At 42.3% G+C, this 21244-nt stretch overlaps 1 protein-coding gene across 2 annotated transcripts in view; it reads left to right on the forward strand.

The window, feature by feature from the left end:
- The window catches only part of STK32B (serine/threonine kinase 32B), a 405326-nt gene that overhangs the window by 249994 nt on the left and 134088 nt on the right, over window positions 1-21244 (forward strand). For both annotated transcript variants that reach the window (XM_086404828.1, XM_086404827.1), the window contains exon 4: window positions 2063-2236. In XM_086404828.1, the coding sequence (XP_086260954.1) occupies window positions 2063-2236 (174 nt within the window). The remainder of the gene's footprint in view (window positions 1-2062; window positions 2237-21244) is intronic.

The following is a 21244-nucleotide window of genomic DNA, read 5'->3' on the forward strand; positions in this document are numbered from 1 at the left end:
GGACATGTCTATGCGACTAACACTTTCAAAAGTGGAAAAAGTATTAGAAAGATATTATAACTAAGAGGTCAGCCAAGCTGCTAAATTCAAGATAAACATAAGCAATTCCAGAGTACATCTTCCCCTAGCAATGACCTGTGAGTACATCTTACTTTAAAAGACTGTCTTCTCAAATAAAATCTATTTTAAAATATCATAACAATAGCAAGGTTTCATATGTATACCTATGGCTGATTCATGCTGATGTATGGCAGAAACCAACACAATATTGTGAAACAATTATCCTCCAATTAAGAATAAATTTAAAAAACAATAATGAAGTGTGATAATAACAACGATGATAATAAAAATATCATAATAAAAATGCATACATCCCAGGCTTTTAAGTAGAAAATTATAAAGCTTTACTGACAAGCGTAAAAAGAAGACCAGACATTTAGATCATAAACCAGCCATTTCTTCGCTCCCTCTGGCTCCCGATGTCTGTCATATGGGACTAGATGGCATTTAGGTTTCCTCCCAGTTCTGGAGCTCTCCATCCCATAATCACAGGGTCTGTCGCCTCTTCTATGACCGAATCAGGTTCCCTCCCCTGGTCTGCACAGCCAGGGCAGGGAAACACAGCAGTGTGCGACTACAGCAGCATCCCAACAGTGGGTAATTGTAAGTGAGGCAAGACTGAGGGGTGTGGGTCCTTGTCTTCACCCTAACACTGGCTCACTGAGGCCCTTCTTCCCTCTTCTGTCCAACAAGAGGGATAGCCCGTCTGGCCCAGGATATAATATTCAAGGATCTGAGACACAGATCTAAGCATCCAGGACAACATCCAGTCATTCTGCAAAGTCCTTGTTACAGTCCATGGTTCCATGTGGATTGTGACAACATTTTATGATGTGATTCTAGTTTACAATTGTTTGACACCATTCTTAGGGTTTATCTGTTGTCTCTTTGATCCATAAAAGGCCTAAGTGCATTTCTTACTGCTTTGGGGAAAAAATACACCCCAAAACATAGTGCTCAAAATACAATCACTCAATTATCTCATGTTCTGTGAGTTGACTGGGCTCATCGGGGTGGTTCTGCCCCACGTGATGTCAGCTGGGGCTATAACGAAATATCCAAATTCCCAAAGGGGTCACTCCCAAGGCTGCTGATTGGCGATGGCTGGCATTGGGTGCTCAGCTGAGGCTGTCGAGTGGAGCACCTTGGTTTTCCTTCTTGTGGTCTCTCCATGGAGCTTGGGCACCAGCTGGGTTCCAAGCAGCCATCCAAGTAGAAATTGCCAGTTCCCTTAAAGCTTGGGTGTTTCTTACAAGAGCATCACTGCCTTCTAGGGCTGTAGAAACAAGCTCCTAGTGGGGAGTGGCACATGTGGGGAGGGCAGGGGAATGGAGTGGAGAGGAGACTGCAGCTTTGGAGACCTTACTGAAGTCCATTGTTGTTGTTCAGTCACTGAGTCATGTCCGGCTGTTTGCAACCCATGGACGCAGCATGCCAGGCTTCTCTGTCCTTCACCATCTCCCAAAGTTTACCCAAACTCATGTCCATTGAGTCAGTGATGCCATCCAACTATCTCATCCTCTGTCATCCCCTTCTCCTCCTGCCTTCAATCTTTCCCAGCATCAGGGTCTTTTCCAGCGAGCCAGCTCTTATCATCAGGTGGCCAAAGTATTGGAGATTCAGCTTCAGCATCAGTCCTTCCAATGAATATTCAGGTTTGATTTCCTTTACGATTGACTGGTTTGATCTCTTTGCAGTCCGAGAGACTCTCAAGAGTCTTCTCCAAAATCACAATTCAAAAGCATCAATTCTTTGGTGCTCAGCCTATGTCTAATTAAAGCATGCACTAAAAATGAAGTAGCGTATTGGAGACCAGCATTGGTTCAGGTCCCATTTGTCAGCTCAGACCCAGAGGACTGGTACTTCACCACAGGGCACTGTGACTTAGCATCAGTGCCTCTCTCTGAGCCTCAGCTTGCGCTTCTGGAAAATGGGGCCATTGACCTTGAGGGCATGGGAGACATCTCCATCCCTAACTTTCTCTGCTTCTCGGTGCTCCTAGGTACTCCTTCCAGGATGAGGAGGACATGTTCATGGTGGTGGACCTGCTGCTTGGAGGGGATCTACGTTATCACCTGCAGCAGAATGTACATTTCACAGAAGGAGACGTGAAGCTCTACATCTGTGAGCTGGCCCTGGCCCTGGAGTATCTGCAGCGGTACCACATCATCCACAGGTAACATCATCCCCAGAGGGATGCCAGTGGGTAGGGTGTGATGGGAGCAGTCTGCAGCCATGGAGAATATTTTCTCACTGACATTCTTTAGATGTGGCAGTACATGGAGATCATAAAAAGCAGAGCAACATTATTATTGCTCATACCTTCTCTGCAGACAGCCTACTCCATCATCACCTGCATTGAGGTGAAACACCGCCACTGCCCATGTGCCCTCCTGTCTTGGTACCCACTGCTTAGAGACGTGGCTGCCCTTTGCTTTTCCATTCTGGTATGTCTTTGGGAGCCTGGAGTGTTCAGACTCAGGTTAGAAGGAGTGGCATGAATTGGGAACATGACGGATTCTACTCTCTTACTTTTCATACCTTGAAATCAATGCTGTGCATCGTGGAGGACTTCTTCCTCTTGCAAAGCTTTGGTGCTGGCTTTGGGCTCTGGATATAAGCAAGAGCTTTGGGCTCTTGCTCAGGACCTTGACTTTTCCCTGCCTGTGCACAGCACAGATGAGTAAGGTGAGTTTGACTGCAGAGGCAGGAGGCTAGCAAGAGCCTTCAGATAGCAATGGGATCCTTGTTGTTTACTCGCTAAGTCGTGTCTGAGTCTTTTGTGATCCTGCGGACTGTAGCCCACCAGGCTGTTCTGTCCATGGGATTTTCCAGGTGAGAACACTGGTTGTGGTGGAAGATCTCCTTCTCCAGGGGATCTTCTCAATCCAGGGATCAAACCTGCCTCTCCTGCATCTCCTGTGTTGGCAGGTGGATTTTTACCATTGAGCCACCAGGGAAGTCCAGCAGTGGGATCCTTAATGAGGTCTTCTCTCTGACCACAGAGGAGGGGGCATGAGTGGCTGCAGATCTGTGCACCCATGGTCTTGCACTGTGCCTAGAGGGTCTTCTTCTAACTTGTACAATGTAGGAAGACTTGGGAAAGACAAGCACTTGAATTTCTGTGTAAAGATGGTAGATTAAGCACACACACGCGCATGCATGTGCACACACACACTTACATTTTCTCACTTCTAAAATCTCCATAAAATGGAAATGAAGTATGTTTGAAAAATGGTAAATTCACAAAGATGGAGAAAACTAAAGAGGAGACTATTGCAAAACACAGGGGAAATTGGAAAGAAGGTGTTTCGTGGTAAGTGGCTTACGACACCAGAAGCTGAATTTTGAGTTGTGTCTGGAAATAACCATGAATTGATAGATGTTAAAGAATCTCTTCAAAGGCTCAGAAATGAATAGTCATCAACAATGATGGAAGGAGGGAGAAGGGATAAAAGAGAGGCTAAAATGGGGTGCAGGGTTTGAAAGCCTTTTAAGACATTTTAAAAAGCACCAATCTGCTTGCCCATCCTGAATAACTGGATGTCTGTCCCTTCCTCTTCCAAGCAGAAGACTGAAGGCTTATTCACTAAAGATAGTAAAACAGAGGGTGTCTGAACTGAAGTACATTAAGCCTCTTGAGTTGGGAAGCAGTACTGAAGATAGCACAACTAACTAGATGCATCCATACCAGATGCTGAATAACACACCCACCCCACTTCCAGCTGGGCTCAAGACTTCAGCTTCCAGGCTGGACACTGGAATGATTTCAGGGGGGATGTGGCTGAGCCAAGAGGAGAGAGATTATGACATCAGAAGTTCCCCAGTTCCCTTGGAGTGTAGTTCACAGTCAGCGAGACCTGCTTCTTTGCTGTAAGCTCCCAACTGGGTTAGTGATGACTAAAGATTATCAGACATCCAGAGAAATCTTCTAACATGAATAATGAGAGCCATGCAATCAAATGGGAAAAAGAAAAAAAAAGCTTGGAATAAACAGAGACTCTGCCAGGAGAAAGAACTATCAAAAGAATCATGCTTGGTATTTTCAGAGGAATGAACAGATTTTTGCAATTGTAAAATAAACGCTATGTTTACTTAACATTCAAAGAACAAACTTCAGATCAGAGTTCTCATAAATTAAAAACATGAAAGTAGAAATGAAATATTCAGAAGATGTGTTGGAAGACAAAGTTAAGGATATTCCTTAAACAGTAGAATAAGAAGGAAAAAGAAAATATAAGAGAATTAGAGGGCCAGAACAGGAAGTTCAACATCAGACAGAGAAAGAAGAAAGGGAAAGAGAGAGAGAGACAGAGAGAAAGAAAGAAAATAGGGAGGGATGGAGGGGGTGAAGAAAAGGGGGAAAACATTCCCTGGTGGCTCAGCTGGTAAAGAATCTGCTTGCCATGTGGGAGACCTGTCGATTCCTGGGTTGGACAGATCTCCTGGAGAAGGGAAAGGCTACCCACTCTAGTATTCCGGCCTGGGGAATTCCATGAGCTGTATAGTCCATGGGGTTGCAAAGAATCAGACACCACTGAGCGACTTTCACTTCACTTCACAGGGGGAAGAAATCATCAATGAAATAAAGACCTGAAATATATGAGTTTCCAGATTGAAGGGTCCACCAAGGCTGCAGGGTAATGACTAGAAACAGACATAAATCAAAACAAACTTCAAAGCCAATAAGTCTGCACAGAAGAACAGGGTATAAAGGCTGAGGAATCAGGATCCTTTGGGATTATCTATCACTAGAAGGCGGAGGAAACGTGCTAATCAATCAAATCTGAGATGTACATTTTTACAAGTTCAAGGTCTCAAAAAATCTCTCTCTCGTATATCTTGTCTCAAGTAGTTAGAAAATGACGTGGACTCTACTAAAATGAAGGGCTAAATCAGGAGGAAGACATGGTATATGGAAAGCTGGAGCTCCAGCAAAGGAGAGAAAGAGGCAAAAGCTTCACGATGATGGGCAGGTCATCAATGTCAGCTGTGCCTAAGGTGTAGACCATGACTAGTTCTGATTGGAGTCAGATCAAAAGACCCTCGGAGAGTCTTCTTCAGGAAAAGTGAACTGATAAAAATGGCTAAGATATCTGGCTGCCTTGAGAGATTTATTTAGTTGGTTAAGAATCTGAAGTTGAATAAATGATGTCAGGAGAAAAAAACCTCAACAATAAAAAGAAGGTAATTTTTTAACTCCAAGGAATCAAAGTGTTAGCTAGGACATTGGATATCATACAATTTACTACATGAAGCATCTCTGTGTAGCATGCTTAGTCATAATCCCCTAAACCCTGAAAGTTGACCTAACCAGAAAAATATATTAATACACCGCTGGGGAAGTGAGGGAGTGGCGAGATGAGTGTGTCTCTTGCGGACACATAAAGGAAAAAGACTGCTACACACGCTTTCATCCATAGTGGGAAGACAGTAGATAGAGCAGGAAACTGAAAATCAATGAGTCCTATACACTTCGAGATAAAGAGCTAAATACCAAATAAATACCAAAATTATAGCCTGAGACAGATGAATGGGATGGAGAGGGAAAAGTGGGAGAGAAAGATATGAATTGTTGCTAAAAATTGTAACAAAACTTTCAGTACAGTTTGATTCTTGGAATTGTTCACGTGTATAATTTTGACACAAATAGTAGCACACATGACCGAATGCAAATGAAGAAGAAAGAGGAAAAGGAAAAGTATTTAGAAAGAGGAAGGGGGAAGAGGTGAGGCTGTAGTAGTCACCATGGTAACAGTAGTAGTAGTAATAGCCTCAGCAGCCTTAGCCATATAGGAGTAAAGGGAATGTTCAATGAAATGCGACCTGTTTACTGAGGAGCATTGTTCATTCACACAGTCAAAGACTAGCTTTTGCCCGCAGGAATTCTGGCTCCAGAGTCTCTGCTTGTAAGCCCTGTGCTATATTTGTTAAGGAAGGTCATTTAGTACTAGAGAAGACTCTGTGGGCTGGCTGGGCTGCTTTGAAGGCACGGAAAGATGTGAGCTCTTTACTAATCTCTTGTATCAGTGTCATTCACCAATTTTCACTGTCATTGCTCTGCTAGTGTGCCATAGATGTGCAATAGAATAGCAATAGATGATTTGTTCGCCTACAACCCCCCAGACTGAGTCTTTGTGGACCTGAGTGAGACAGAGGCCAGCATCCCAGGGCAGACAGACCAGACGAAAATGAAACTGTCAGTTAAGAGCATGGTGGTTGGGGGACTTCCATGGCACTCCATTGGTTAAGACTTCACCTTTCAACACAAGAGGTACAGGTTCTATCCCTGGTTAGGGAGCTAAGAGTCCACATGCCTCAAAGCCAAAAAACATAAAGCAAAAGCAATATTGCGACAAATTCAATAAAGACCTTAAAAATGGTCTACATCACACACACACACACACACACACAAATCTTTTTTTTTTACATTTTATTATTATTTTTTTATTTTATTTTATTTTACTTTACAATATTGTATTAGTTTTGCCATACATCTGGAAAAAGATATTCCATGCAAATAGAGATCAAAAGAAAGCAGGAATAGCAATACTCATATCAGATAAAATAGACTTTAAAACAAAACTTTTAAAAAAAGAGCATGGTTGTTGGAACCATTTCATTATATTTCAATAAATATTTTAAAGTTGCTCTCTTTGGGGTCATCTGTCCTCAGATTCTAAATCTACCTTGGAGAAAAGGAGCTGTCCAACAGTATAGGGAAATTGTTTTTAAAAAATCCTCTAAGTAAATGGAATTACCTTACCATTTGTAAACTTACAGACTTGGCAGAGATTTGAGTCCGGTTTTCTCCCTCTCCCATATGGTTCAACAAATCTCTTTTTCACTGTATACGTGTGTACAGACTTGAAATGATGTGTGTCTGTATTCACCTTGCATAGGGATTTAGGACAGTGTTGGGCAATGTTTCTCATTCATTCAACAGCTGATCTTATAAGTCCCCCACTGCGTACGTACAAGACATTTTCAGTGCCATATTTTATACAGACTGATGAATGTTGCTTCTTCCCAAGTAGCCACACTTGCAAGTGATAGAATCCTTTGACAAATGCAAGCCTGAGTTGAATTGCCAGTAATTTCTTATCTTCTATCTTGGTGGACTCGGACACGTGACTTAGCTTTTCATACCTCCTTTTCCTAATCTGCAACATGGGCCTGATGACATCTGCTTTGCTGGGCTCTGATGTGAATTCCATGAGAAAAAAGTTCATAAAGGATTTAACTGTGCCTGGGAGGGGTTGGGGTGGGGCCTTACATGCCTCATTTCTCTTCCTTTCATCTGAGGAGTTGACTTTGAAGCCAGGTGTTCATTTATTCTCAGTGGTGACAAACCTCCATCCTTTGAGGCTGATGTTGAGGATTTGTAGAATATAACAGGGATATATGTATACCAATGGCTGATTCATGTTGAGGTTTGACAGAAAACAGAAAAATTCTGTAAAGCAATTATCCATCAATAAAAAATAAATAAATTAAAAAAAAAAAAGGTATTTCAGAGTATAACCCAGTGGGTTTGAAAGCACTGAAGCAGGGAAATACCACTGTGGGTTCAAAATAAATCATTATTTTAAAACAATTAGAAGATCTACTTTTTAGAGCACTTGAGTTGGCCCTTCAATCTTCCAAAACACTCTGGGCTAAGAAACGTGCCAGCCCTGGGAGGAAAATGACCGATGGGACCCTTTGCCTGCACCAGGGAGCACTCCCCAGATGGAGGAGGCAACCCCCCTAGGGGCCAGATTACTGCAGTCCAGGGGGAGCACCCAGGACAGGACATCACATGTCCTGGGGCAGAAGGGAGCTCTGAAGAGGGCACCCAGCCCAGACTGAGGTGGGGGGCAGGGCGGGGAGCACAGAGGAGGCTGGCAAGTCTTCCTCTGGGACATGCATCTGTGATTTGTAGGACAAATAACCATTAGCTCGGAGAAGAGGAATGCAGGAGACACTGGGCAGATGAGCTCCTAGAGAGAGTTTGGGTGAGTAAAGCCTGCACTGGTCAGCTCAGTAGGGGGCACATCCTGAGACCTCCACTGATGTTAATCATTGATGGGCTGAAGTTTGGGAATGACCTAACTCAACTGGTAATGGAGAATAACTTTCGCTGAAGGCCCCTCCCCAGAGGGCTCTTCAGCCAGAGCTGGTCACTAGGTACCCAGAAGGGCCAGGTCATAGAAAATCAGATGAGTAAAAACAGCACCAGTGAATCAAGCTTATTAAACTCTTATGTGTCAACACTACTTTAAACTAGACATAGGAATATATGCTTACATACAAACATGTGTATATGTGTGTTCACATATGTGTGTGCATATATATGGGCTTCCCAGGTGGCATTAGTGGCAAAGAACCCTCCTGCCAATACAGGAGATGTAAGAGACGTGGGTTTGGTCCCTGGGTGGGGAAGATCCCCTGGAGGAGGGCATGGCAACCCACTCTAGTATTCTTGCCTGGGGAATCCCATGGACAGGGGAGCCTTGCGGGCTATAGTCCATGGGGTCATGAAGAGTCATATACTACTGAAGCAACGTAGCATGTGCAGATATGTGCATGTGTGTATGTTAATATACATATAAATATCACCTCATTTAATTCTCATGTCAGTCCAATGGGCAAGATACGATGATTACCCTCATTTGTCATGGTGATTAGACAATTTGCACCCTGACACACAGCTGGAAGGTCATAAGCCAGGTTTCAAACTGACACTCTCTGATCTCAGTTCTACCCTGGACCTCACACAGATGAGCATGCTCTGTCCTGACTTTCTTATCTTTCAAAATGCATTGAACTGTTGATAGAGCACTTAAATGAGGGAGGGTGCTTCCACATCTGAAAATGACAATATGCACAGATGGATCTCATCAACCCCCCCAAGGAAGGCTGTATTCTAGCAGTGGCCATGAAGCAAGGAAGGCTTCTAGTGGTGATGCCCCTAGCCTGTAAATCACACCTGACTTACTGTCTGGCACAGGGTAAGTGCTCCATAACTATATATTGAATCAATGAAGAAATACTCAAGAGAGGAAGGACATGCCTTACTTGAAATTACTTGAAAACACAAGTTCAAATGCAGTGGGTCACTACCTATATCTTGCACAGCTTCCTATAATTTTTCTGCCCAAATATCCCTTGATATCTGAAGAGTCAGACTCTCAAAAGTTTCCCAAAGTAGCTTGCACAAACATGAAATTCCTTTGAAATTAAAGGATGTTATAAATTTGATGTTAAAAATTTCACAAAGTTTCACTGCAAAATATAGTCATAATTCTTTTGATACATAACTACCTTTCATCACAAAAATAAAGGATATGAACAATAAAGGCTTCTCGGAGTCTCCTTGATGAATGGCAGGTGCTGTTGTACTACATCTATCAATTTTGGGAAAATGAACTGATCTGAAGAGAGCTCATGGCTCAGGTGAGGTTCAGGGCACCTGTAATTCTTTCCTCTATCTTGTAATTTTAGATCCAATCTAATCCAAATATAAGCTGGTAAACAGCAAGCTTGTTCACTCTTTAGAACAGAGCAGAGACCTAAATGCTAATTGAAGTGGCTTTAGGGAAATATTTTCGAGCTTCTTTTGGGGAAAAATTTTCACCAGTGAGGTTACTTCTATCAAATTGTGGTCTGAAAATGCCTGAAAGCCTTAGGGCCATATCTTTCACTCCCTTGGGAAAAATCTCTCAGTGAAGTCTGATTATTTATATAGTGTACTTTATTTTGCTTCCAGCCCTGAATCTGCATCACATTCAAATGAACTCACAGTCTCAAAGGTTTGTAATCTCAGTGATCCTTCACGTCATCAGATTCACAAGCTTCCTTTCCAAGACAGGAATCTCGTAGATGTATGAAAAGTATCTACATCTTTGCCTTGGAGTTGTTGATTGAAAGTATTTAGCCTTGAGAAAATATCTGCTTAATGTGTCAAATATTTGTGAAGCCCTTTCTATCATTAAAGCTAATTATAAATTTTATTTGAGGGTTTTTTTATGATCTTAGTCAGAAATCTTTTTTTCTCTGTTTTTACCTTTAGGAAGGATAATTGTTTAATCCTGAAACACCAGCAAGCAATTTTCTTTAAACTAGCATTATTTCTGAGAAGAGCAAATTTTCCAAAGTTATTTCTCATTTCTACAAATTGTCTAAAAGATAAGGATACAGTGCTGTTTTATAGCTTATCATTTTGTTATCAAGTCCAAGATCATACTGCTCACCACATGCGAGTGTGCATGCTCAATCGCTCAGTCATGTCTGATTCTCTGTGATCCCATGGACTGTAACCTGCCAGGCCCCTCTGTCCATAACATTTTCCAGCAAGAGTACTGGAGTGGGTTCCCATGTCTACTCCCAACTACTCACTGCATGACAGGTCTTTTAATCAAAAGACAAGTTGTTGGGGCAAGAAATAGTGACTTTATTTGGAAAGCGAGCAAATAAAGATGGAAGACACACACAAGAAGATGGAAGACTCCTGTCCCAAAGAACTGTCTTGTCTGAGTTAGAATTCAGGCTTCTTTTGTGCTAAATGAGGAGGGAATAAAGTTCAACATTTCTAATTCTGGTCAGCCTCCAGAGTTCAGTCCAGTTCAGTTGCTCAGTCGACTTTTTGCAACCCCATGGACTGCAGCACACCAGGATTCCCTGTCCATCACCAACTCCCAGAGCTTACTCAAACTCATGTCCATCTCATCCTCTTTCGTCCACTTCTCCTCCTGCCTTCAATCATTCCCAGCATCAGGGTCTTTTCCAATGAGTCAGTTCTTCGCATCAGGTGGCCAAAGAATTGAAGTTTCAGCTTCAGCATCAGTCCTTCCAATGGATATTCAGGACTGATTTCCTATAGGATGGACTGGTTGGATCTCCTTGCAGTCCAAGGGACTCTCAAGAGTTTTCTCCAACACCACAGTTCAAAAGCATCAATTCTTCGGCACTCAGCTTTCTTTATAGTCCAACTCTCATATCCATACATGACTACTGGAAAAACTATAGCTTTGACTAGATGGACCTTTGTAGGCAAGTAATGTCTCTGCTTTTTAATATGCTATTTAGGTTAATCATAGCTTTTCTTCCAAGAAGCAAGCATATTTCAATTTCATGGCTGCAGTCACCATCTGCAGTCATTTTGGAGCCCAAAAAAATAGTTTGTCACTGTTTCCATTGTTTCCCCATGTATTTGCCATGAAGTGATGGGACCAGATGCCATGATCTTCATTTTTTGAATGTTGAGTTTTAAGCCAACTTTTTCACTCTTCTCATTCACTTTCATTAAGAGGATCTTTAGTTCTTCTTCACTTTCTGCCATTAGGGTGGTGTCATCTGCATATCTGAGGTTATTGATATTTCAATAACAATCTTGAATTTCTTGAATTCAGGATTCAGTCTTGAATCTGGCAATCTTGATTCCAGCTTGTGCTTCATCCAGCCCAGCGTTTCTCATGATGTACTCTGTATATAAGTTAAATAAGCAGGGTGATAATATACAGCCTTGAGGTACTCCTTTCCCAGTTTGTAACCAGTCTGTTGTTCCATGTCTGGTTCTAACTGTGGCTTCTTGACCTGCATACAAGATTTCTCAGGAGGCAGGTCAGGTGGTCTGGTATTTCCATCTCTTGAAGAATTCTCCAGTTTGTTGTGATGCACACAGTCAAAGGCTTTGGCGTAGTCTCTGAAGCCTCCAGAGAGAGTGAGTTAATTTCTTCCTTCCTGCAGTCATTCACAGGTGTCCCTGGTCAGGATATTTCCTGTGAGCTACACAAAGATATTTTAGCTTGATGCCCATTACCTGGGAGACAAGGTTCTCAGAGATGGGCCATTATTTATACTTTAAGTTTATAGGAACTATCCCTTTAGTGAATAACTTGTAATACAAGTTATTCACTTGTATTTTTACAACTTTTTGTTACTTTATTGAATACACTGAGAAAAGAAAGGAGTAAATTTTGTTTTTTTGCTATGGAGAATAGGGTTAAGTCAAGATTTTATTTGTAACAGATAATATGTGTTCATGTTGCAAAGTTCAAACGATTCAAAAATATGTAATTGAAAAATAATTCTCTGATTATCTTGAAGATTTTCATTTATTTAAAGTATATGCTCTTCAGGCTTTCTTCTTGAAGTCATCATTCATGTTCTCTGTGGACAATTTAATTTTTAAATATTAACACATAAAAAGTAAATGAAGCATGTGCAGGTACACACACACACAGGAGATTTTTTGTCATTTTGTGTCTTTGGGTGGGAACAGTTTAAGAAGGAGGTTACTCACTAGGGCAGAGCTTGGAACTGAAAGTGAAAGTGTTAGTCACTCAATTGTGTTTGGCTCTTTGCAACCCCAGGAGCTGTAGCCCACCAGGCTCTTCTATCCATGGGATTCTCCAGGAAAATACTGAATTGGGTTGTTATTTCCTCCTCCAGAGGATCTTTCTGACCCAGCGATCAAACCTAGGTCTCCTGCAAATGCAGTGCATTCTCCCCATATTTGGAACTTGTGATTGGAAGGTAACAAAATAGGAATCACTTTGTAAGATACTATACCCATGATGTAGATAAAAATTTGCTGAGCATGTTGCATGTGCCAGGCTCTACTTTAAGTGCTTTACAGGTATGACCTCACCTAATCCCAACACCAGGCCTTAGAGATGGGGCCCATTATCAGCCCCATTTTACAGGTGAGACCAGAGTCTCATGGGGAGGAAATAACTTGCCTGAGAGCAAACAGTAAGTGGACATCTCAAGTCACCAAGCTCTTACTGTCTCTATACTTATAGTAAGTGGCAGTCAGTTTCTCTATCATATTTACACATAATATTTATTATCCAGGCTTTTATGAAGGAAAAAAAAATGTGACTATCACCAAAAAGTGACACCTTTTGCTTTCACATGTACATGCAAATAGAACTCTATTTTCTGCGGCAGTATTCACCTCTTCTGTCCCCGAAGCCCTTGGTGTTTCCAGATGAGTTGCTCATTATCTTGTGCGGACAGCACTAGTTTTCAGCTTTGGTTGTCTGAACTGATGGGGCTTGCATCTGTGTTCTCACTTTGGAATGCTTGTGTGTTTATGATTTAATTTTCTCTTTGGTAAATAGAGTCACTCCCTTAGGCTTGTGCCTCCTGAATTCTGGAAAGAGAAACTGTCTTAACTAGTGATAATTTGGTATAGTTGCCTACGTGTATTTTGTTGTTGTTTGAAATTAACATTTATTGGAGCACAGTTGCTTTACAATGTTGTTTATGTTGTTGTTGTTTAGTCGCTAAGTTGTATCCAACTCTTTGCAACCCCACAGGACTTCCCTGTCCTTCACTATCTCCCAGAGTTTGCTCAGATTCATGTCCACTGAGTTGGTGATGCTATCTAACCATCTTATCCTCTGCCACCCTCTTCTCCTTTTGCCCTCAGTATTTCCCAATATCAGGGTATTTTCCAATGAATCAACTCTTCCCGTCACTACTGAACAATGAATTGAATCAGTCATACATATAAATATATCTGCTCCATTTTGGACTTTTTTTTTTTTCCTGGCTGCATCATGCAGCAGGTGGGATCTTAGTTCCCTGACCAGGGATTGAACCTGCACCCCCGCATTGGGAGTTTGTGAGCTCAGGCACAGCATCTAACTGATCTGAAGCTCTGGTTTGTTACCTGTAGCAAAAATGATGGTGGACCAAAAATTGCCCCTGCCACAGGATGGCCATATCCTAATTACTGAGCCCTGTGAATATGTTATATTCCCAGCCAAGGGCTTCAGATGGGGAGATTGCCCTGGATTTTCCAGGTGGTTCGATGGAATCACAAGGCTCTTTAGAAGTGGAAGAAGAGGAACAAGAAGAAGTCAAAGGGATACAATGTGAGCCCTCAGCCTTCACCCCAGGCTTTTCTGGCCTTGATGATGGAGGAAAGGGCCATGAGCCAGGAAAGGCAGGTGGCTTCTAGAAGCTGGGAAAAGGAAGGAAACAGATTCTCCCCAAGAACCTCCAGAAGGAATGCAAACCCTGCCAGAACCTTGACTTTCCATTGGACCTCTGACCTCTAGACTGTAAGAGAACAAATTTTGTTGTTTTAAACCACTAAGTATGTGGTCATTTGTCACAAGCCGAAACTAATACCCAACTACACTTGGATGTTTAAAGAATAAACTAAAATAATGTGTTGCATGTTTAAACTTAGTCCCCAGTAAGTGTTCAATAAACATGAGCTTCTGTGACAAAAGTTACTGATGATGGTGATGATGATGGTGATGAAGAAGACGACAAAGCTGATGGTGACGATGATGATGGTGATATTTGAGAGCCTTACTCTAGCCCATCCTCCAGCCTCATCTCTTGCATTGCATCCTCTTCCTTTGGTTCCACCCACAGACTTTTTAAATTCACTTGTTCCAGACTCCTTACTTTTTTCCCGAGTTCCTGCTGTCTTCCACTTCTGTTCTTCCTCTGCATGGTGCTTTAAAATGCTTTTACTTACCCAGTCCACCTGGTTAAATTATTCCCAACTGGGAATTCTCTGGTGGCTCAGGTGGTAAAGAATCCACCTGCAGTGCAGGAGACCTGGGTTCAATCCCTGGGTTGGGAAGATCTGCTGGAGGAGGTCATGGCAACCCACTCCAGTATTCTTGCCTAGAGAATCCCCATGGACAGAGGAGCCTGGCAGGCTGCAGTCCATGGGGTCACAAAGAGTCAGACACGACCGAGTGACTAAGCACATTAGGATTCATGGTGGAATTCTGAAGGGTATAGAGCAGGGTTTCTCAGTCTTGACAGTGTTGATATTTTGGTCCAGATAATTCTTTCTGGTGGGGGCTGTCCTGTGCACTGAAAGACTTTTAGCTGCATTTGTGGTCTCTACGTTCTAGGTGCTTAAAGCCCTTCCTCTCCTTCCCTGCCAAGTGTAACAATCAAGAATGTCCCCAGATACAGTCGAATGTGCCTTGGAGGGCAATGTCACCCCTGGTTGAGAATTACTGCTTTAGGGGATATTGCCCCAAATCCTGCTCCAAACCAACAGCTGTGCAAATACATGACTTTCCCAAGGAACACAACCCTCTGGGAAACCCAAGCACCACTTTACTAACAGCTGGGCTTGGACCCCAAACCTCAAAAAAGCCATTTCTAGGAACAGAGCCAGATGCCATGGAGCATCATCCCAGTGAGCTACTGAGGACTCAGCACCTTCAAACCGGAGGCCAGGGGGCTGCATCTCACTCCTTGTGCCCAGGAGGATGCCGCAGAGAGAAGTGAGCAATAGGAGTGGTCAAACCTGCAGGAGGTGCTGAGCAGACTTACAGCCTGGCTGGCCCCAGCCAGACACATCCCTGGATGGGTCTGTGGTATGAGAGGAAGCAGATCAGGAAAGAGGTGGTTAGTTAAGGAAGACGTGGGCTGCATGACTTTATTTCTGACTGCAAGGAAGGGAGAAGCAGGAAGAAGTGAGCCCACCTCTGCACTCACCTCTCAGCACACAGTGGCCCAGTCCATTGCCTGGAATCCAACCTCTCAGAACAGCAGTCTTTGCAGAAGTGAGGAAAAGAGGGATATAAAGCCTTTGGCATCTTCTGCATCATCTCATTAGTTTCCTGTGGCTGCTGCAACAAAGTACCACAAACTTGGTGGCTTAAAGCAACAGAAACTTATTCTCTCCCGGGTCTGGAGGCCAGAAGTCCAAGATGTCAGCAGGGCTGGGGTTCTTTCTCTCTGAAGGCTCTAGGGGAGGCTTCTTCCTCGTCTCCTGGCAGTGCCTTCCGATGGCTCCTGGTGTACCTTGGCCTGCAGCAACATCACTCCAACCTCCACCTTCACCTTCATGTGAACTTGTGGTCCCTTCATCTCCACGCCTCAAATCCCCCACTCCTTTCCCTTATAAGGACACCAGTCATAGGACCACCTCAAACCCAGGATGAGCTCATCTCAAGATATTTAATTTCATCACCTCTCCAAAGAACCTACTTCTAAATAAGGTCACATTCACAGACAGAGGGGGTTAGGACTTAGACATATTTTTGGAGGACCCAGTGTAGCTTACACTGTCACCTTCCAGCTCCAAGCCACTCCTGTATAAAGACTCCTAAATGGTCCAAGGAGAGATGGGTGGTTCCTCCTTTGGGCATCCTCTTCATACTTCGAGGAGGACTTCCCTACACTTACTATTGTGTGCTGGAGACCCCCCAAAACTGTATATTCTTCCAAAAGGTGCTTTCAGAATTACCTATGTCCTGGTTCCTGATTTTAGGTTTTGGCACATAGTAGGTGTTTAATAAATGTTTATGGCTCAGCAGCACTTTTTACAGTAGCCAAGACATGCCAACAGCCTAAACATCCATCAACAGATTAATGGATAAAGAAGCTGTGGTATATATATATATATGTATATATATATAGTGGAATATTACTCGGCCATAAAAAAGAACGAAGTAATGCCATTTGCAGCGACATGGATGAACCCAGAGATTATCATACTTAGTAAAGTAAGCCAGACAGAGAAATACAAGTATCATATGATGTCACTGCCATGTGGAATCTAAAATATGACGGAAATGAACTTATCTACAAAACAGAAACAGACTCAGAAGCATAGAGAATAAATCTTGTGGTTGCCAAGGAGGAGGGGGGTGGAGGAAAGTTGGACTGGGAGTTTAGGATTAGCAGATGTAAATTATTATACAGAGAATGGAGAAACAACAAGGGCCTGCTGTATAGCACACGGAACTACATTCAGTATCCTGTAATAAACCATATTGGAAAAGAATTTTTTTTAAAAAGGAAAAAAATGTTTATGCCTTAAATGAATGACTGAGGCCTAAGGAATTGAAACAGATTTCCCAGGTAGTAGCTTTTCTGCTTTGACAGGCTTTGAAGTAAACTTAATCTCAGGATCACATTCATGCATTTAGTAAGTGTTTAATTGGCACATACTGTGTGCCAGACAGCACATCAGACATCCTGATACATAAATATGTGGTCTTTTTCTTAAAACCTCCAAATCTTCTTAATTACGCATTGAGTACCTACTGTGTGCCTGCCACTGGGCTCCCAGGTGGCCTAGGGAGACAGACATGCATTGACCCTCTCAGCTGAGGTGGGAAGTGCTTGCTCAGAGCTTGTTCAGAGTGCCACAACACACAGAGGAGCCAGGATTTAATTTGGCTTCAAGGGTCATTCAGGCTGCAGGGAGATGATGGTATCTGGGTTGGATTTTACTTGTAGGGGAGACAGGGGTGTTTCCTGAGATGAAGCATTCTAGAAACATGGTCTCTGGGCAGTCTGAATATCTGTTTGCTGATGGCAGTAGAAATTGTTAAAACCCTTTTGAAAAGATATTTAGCAATAAGAATCAAGTACTTTTAAAATATTCATGCATTTTGACCCACTGATTTCACTTCTTGGAATATGTCGTAGGGCTCCAGTCTGACCTGCATAAAAGCTTCTAAGCCCGAGGATATTTATTACAGTGTTGCTTCAATAACCAATAATTTTGAAATAACCTAAAGGAAAGAAATCAGCTTAGTAAAGTGTGTGCCTACTTTTAAGAGACCTGAGACTACGATATGCTTATATATATAGTGCTTACTGTAGAAATCCTGTGATATTAAAAAGCTACTTTTATGATTTTGGAAGAAAATTATAGCTTATAAAATTGCATGACTATGTAAAGAAATGTCTGCTTATTAAACAAACAATTTTCCAGGGCACTGGGGCTCAAGGGAGATTTTCTTTTTCTTCTTTTTCCTATTTTGAAATTTTCTTGAATGTTATCCTTTTAATGAAGAAAATCAAAGCATAGATTTCTCTCTAAAGGGAAGGTGTTTATCAAATGTGAGCTTTGTTTTTTTGTAAACTTTTATTTTTTTAAATAGCAATGCTCTATTTATGGATACATCAATAATCATATGTATCTTCAGATACACAGTTTAGTAGTTTTGCTATAGAAATTAGTATATTTTGTTAATGATTAAATTGTCTTATATTTCCCTTATACATTTTTTCTAAATCCTTGTTGAAAACTGCACTGTTGGGTTGGTGTAGAGGAGGTGAGTGTGTTAGAAAAGCAAATACATTTGATAAAAATTCAGAGCTGTTGAAATCACCTTAATATCATCCTAAATTTTGGCACTTTACAGTGAGACTTACAGTTTGTCTATCATGTATGACCTTGAGATTGGACTGCCTGGATTGGAATCCTAACAATGTGAGAGCTCAGAACAGTTCATCTCATCATTCCTCAGTCTTGTCATCTTTAAAATGGGCTAATGTGAGAATCGGATGAAATGATCCATAAATGCTCATAGCATAATGCCTGCTTCACACATACTAAGCCTCTGGTGAGATTCATAGTAGAGTAATAGTAATTAATAAACACAGGATAAAACTGATATGACCTAATTTTGTATCTTAAATATCTTCCCCACCCCTCTCAGGCAACACTGTGCCGAAAATAAACTACCAGTTTTCATCAGATTAAAGAACAAACACTTCAGCAATCCTTCTTCACTACCCTCTGGGCCCAGCATCAGTGCAACGAGAAAGAAATTTTCAGTTGGGAAAAGAAATTGAAGGCATTCAGAAGTGTCATTTAGGATGGAAATTCCAATTCAATTTCAGGAGTAACTTTGTTATTTCTAAGCACAAAGCTTGGTTTCCCTTCTATTATAGGCCAGCATTTTGAGAATTTATGGCTTTGTGATGATAAAAAAGTGAGATACAAGAGAATCCAATTATTTCTTAAAGGGATTGTTCCATCTCCGGGGTATAAATTGCTCCTGCAATTGGGTGGAGAGCATTTATGTTAGATAATAAATTTTAGAAATAAGGACCTGGGTCTCAATGTAACGTCAAAGAAACTGGAATGAAATCTGGGAGCAGAATTTGAAGGCAGAAAACAAATCTCTGAAAGAATCCAATAAATTAAAGGCTGTTTTACAGAAGATGTTCAAAAGTAAGACGATGAACACAGCATCAGAAAACCGGGTCAGCATTTTTGGAAATGGCACCACGTAGTGAGAACACGAAGGCTGCTGAAGCCTTATTCCCATGCTGTTCCCTGAGGCCCTGCATCCCTCTCTCAAGTAGAATCCTTCATTCATTCCTGCAGTCATTCAGTAAGCAATGATGGGAAAGTGTCAGAGCTTGGGCTTTAAGGGCAGATGCATTAAGACACAAAACTACCCTCAAGAAGCCTCAGTCCTTGTGGGAGAAGCACGTTGGTTGTTAATAATAATAGCAACCACATATATGGGGAATCTAGAAAAACGGTATAGACGAACTTATTTGCAAAGCAGAAATAGAGACACAGACATAGAGAACAAACGTATGGATAGCAAGAGGGGATGGGATGGATTGGGATATGTATAAAACAGGTAACTAAAGAGAGCCCACTGCATAGCACCGGGAACTCGACTCACTGTTCTGTGGTGACCTAAATGGGAAGGAAATCCAGAAAAGCGGGGATGTATGTGTACATAGAGCTGATTCACTTGGCTGTACAGCAGAAACTAACACAACATTGTAAAGCAGCTAGACTCCAATTTTTAAAAAAATAATCCACAAAATAGCGGTTAAATACCATATTTGGTGCTCTAGATAACCATATATATACATATACACACTGCTACAGATACATATCTCTTATTATAATATATATGTCTCTATATATATATATCTTATTATGATTCAGTGTAGCCTCCCCCACTTTTAGCAAGTGAAGAAAATATAGGGCTAGAAAGGATATGAATCATAAGAAGGGGTAAGTAGAGATAAAATATCCTGATAATTCCAAGAAGTAAGAGATCACATACACTATATATCTTGCCTGGGCTTCCGGAGCAGCTGTACTTTGAAGTCTGAATAGCATTTTAACAGGCACAGATGGCGGAGAACATTTTTTCCAGGAGGAGGATTTGGCACGTGAAAGGGGTTGACTGACTTCAGGTCTTCTTGTACAGGACCTTGAGTAAGGTTATTAAATACAGGCTTTGTCTTGTGGAAGTGGCCACAGGGCTTGTTGGAATAATTACTTTAAATCAGATAAGGATTGAAATAAAGGAAGAAGAGAGGAGGATGGTGTAGCTGTTTCCATACCAACGGATTGATAACGACTACCATGCCACTCTGGAGAAGGCAATGGCAGCCCACTCCAGTACTCTTGCCTGGAAAATCCCACGGACGGAGGAGCCTGGTGGGCTGCAGTCCATGGCGTCGCTAAGAGTCGGACACGACTGAGCGACTTCACTTTCACTTTTCACTTTCATCCATTGGAGAAGGAAATGGCAACCCACTCCAGTGTTCTTGCCTGGAGAATCTCGGGGATGGGGGAGGCTGGTGGGCTGCTGTCTATGGGGTCGCACAGAGTCGGACACGACTGAAGCGACTTAGCAGCAGCACCATGCCACTCTGCATTATCTCCCTTGGGCTGGAACTGATAATCTGTGCAGCCTTCACAGGTACTCATTCATTCATTTTTCCACTCATCCATCCAACATGCGTGCATGTGTCCATGCAGCCAGCCATCCTTTCTTCCATCCATCCATGCATACATCCACTCAACAGAGACTTACCTAGTACCTACATCATGTCAGGCTAAGGCTACAGCAGTGAACGGCTGATCAAGTTTCTGCCTGCTTACTGCATATGTTCTTGTGGAGGGAGGCAGACAGTAAATAGATGTGTATATAATATGTCAGGATATGATAGATGTGTGCGTGCTCAGTCGTGTCTGACTCTTTGAGACCCCATGGAATGATAGCCCGCCGGGCTCTGCTACCCATGTAATTTTCCAAGCAAGATTACTGAAGTGGGTTGACATTTCCTCCTTCAGAGGATCTTCCTGACCCAGGGATTGAACCCATGTCTCCTGCATCCCCTGCATCAGCAGGTGAATTCTTTACCATTGAGCCACTTGGGAAGCCCCAGGAGATGAGGTGTGTGTGTGTGTGTGCTAAATCACTTCAGTCATGTTTGACTCTACGTGACCCTGTGGACTGTAGACCCCCAGGCTGCTCTGTCCATGGGATTCTCTAGGCAAGAATACTGAAGTGGGTTGCCCTCCTCCAGGGAATCTTCCTGACCCAGGGATTGAAGCTTCGTCTCTAGGTCTCCGGCATCGACAGGTGGGTTCTTTATCTCCAGCGCTACCTAAGTGCTCTCAGATTCAATGGCAACATAGGGCAGACCA

The sequence above is a fragment of the Bos grunniens genome, chromosome 6 (assembly GCF_055505025.1).
Source record: "Bos grunniens cultivar Pamir isolate PY7600 chromosome 6, Bosgru_T2T1.0, whole genome shotgun sequence".
Lineage (NCBI taxonomy): Eukaryota > Metazoa > Chordata > Mammalia > Artiodactyla > Bovidae > Bos > Bos grunniens.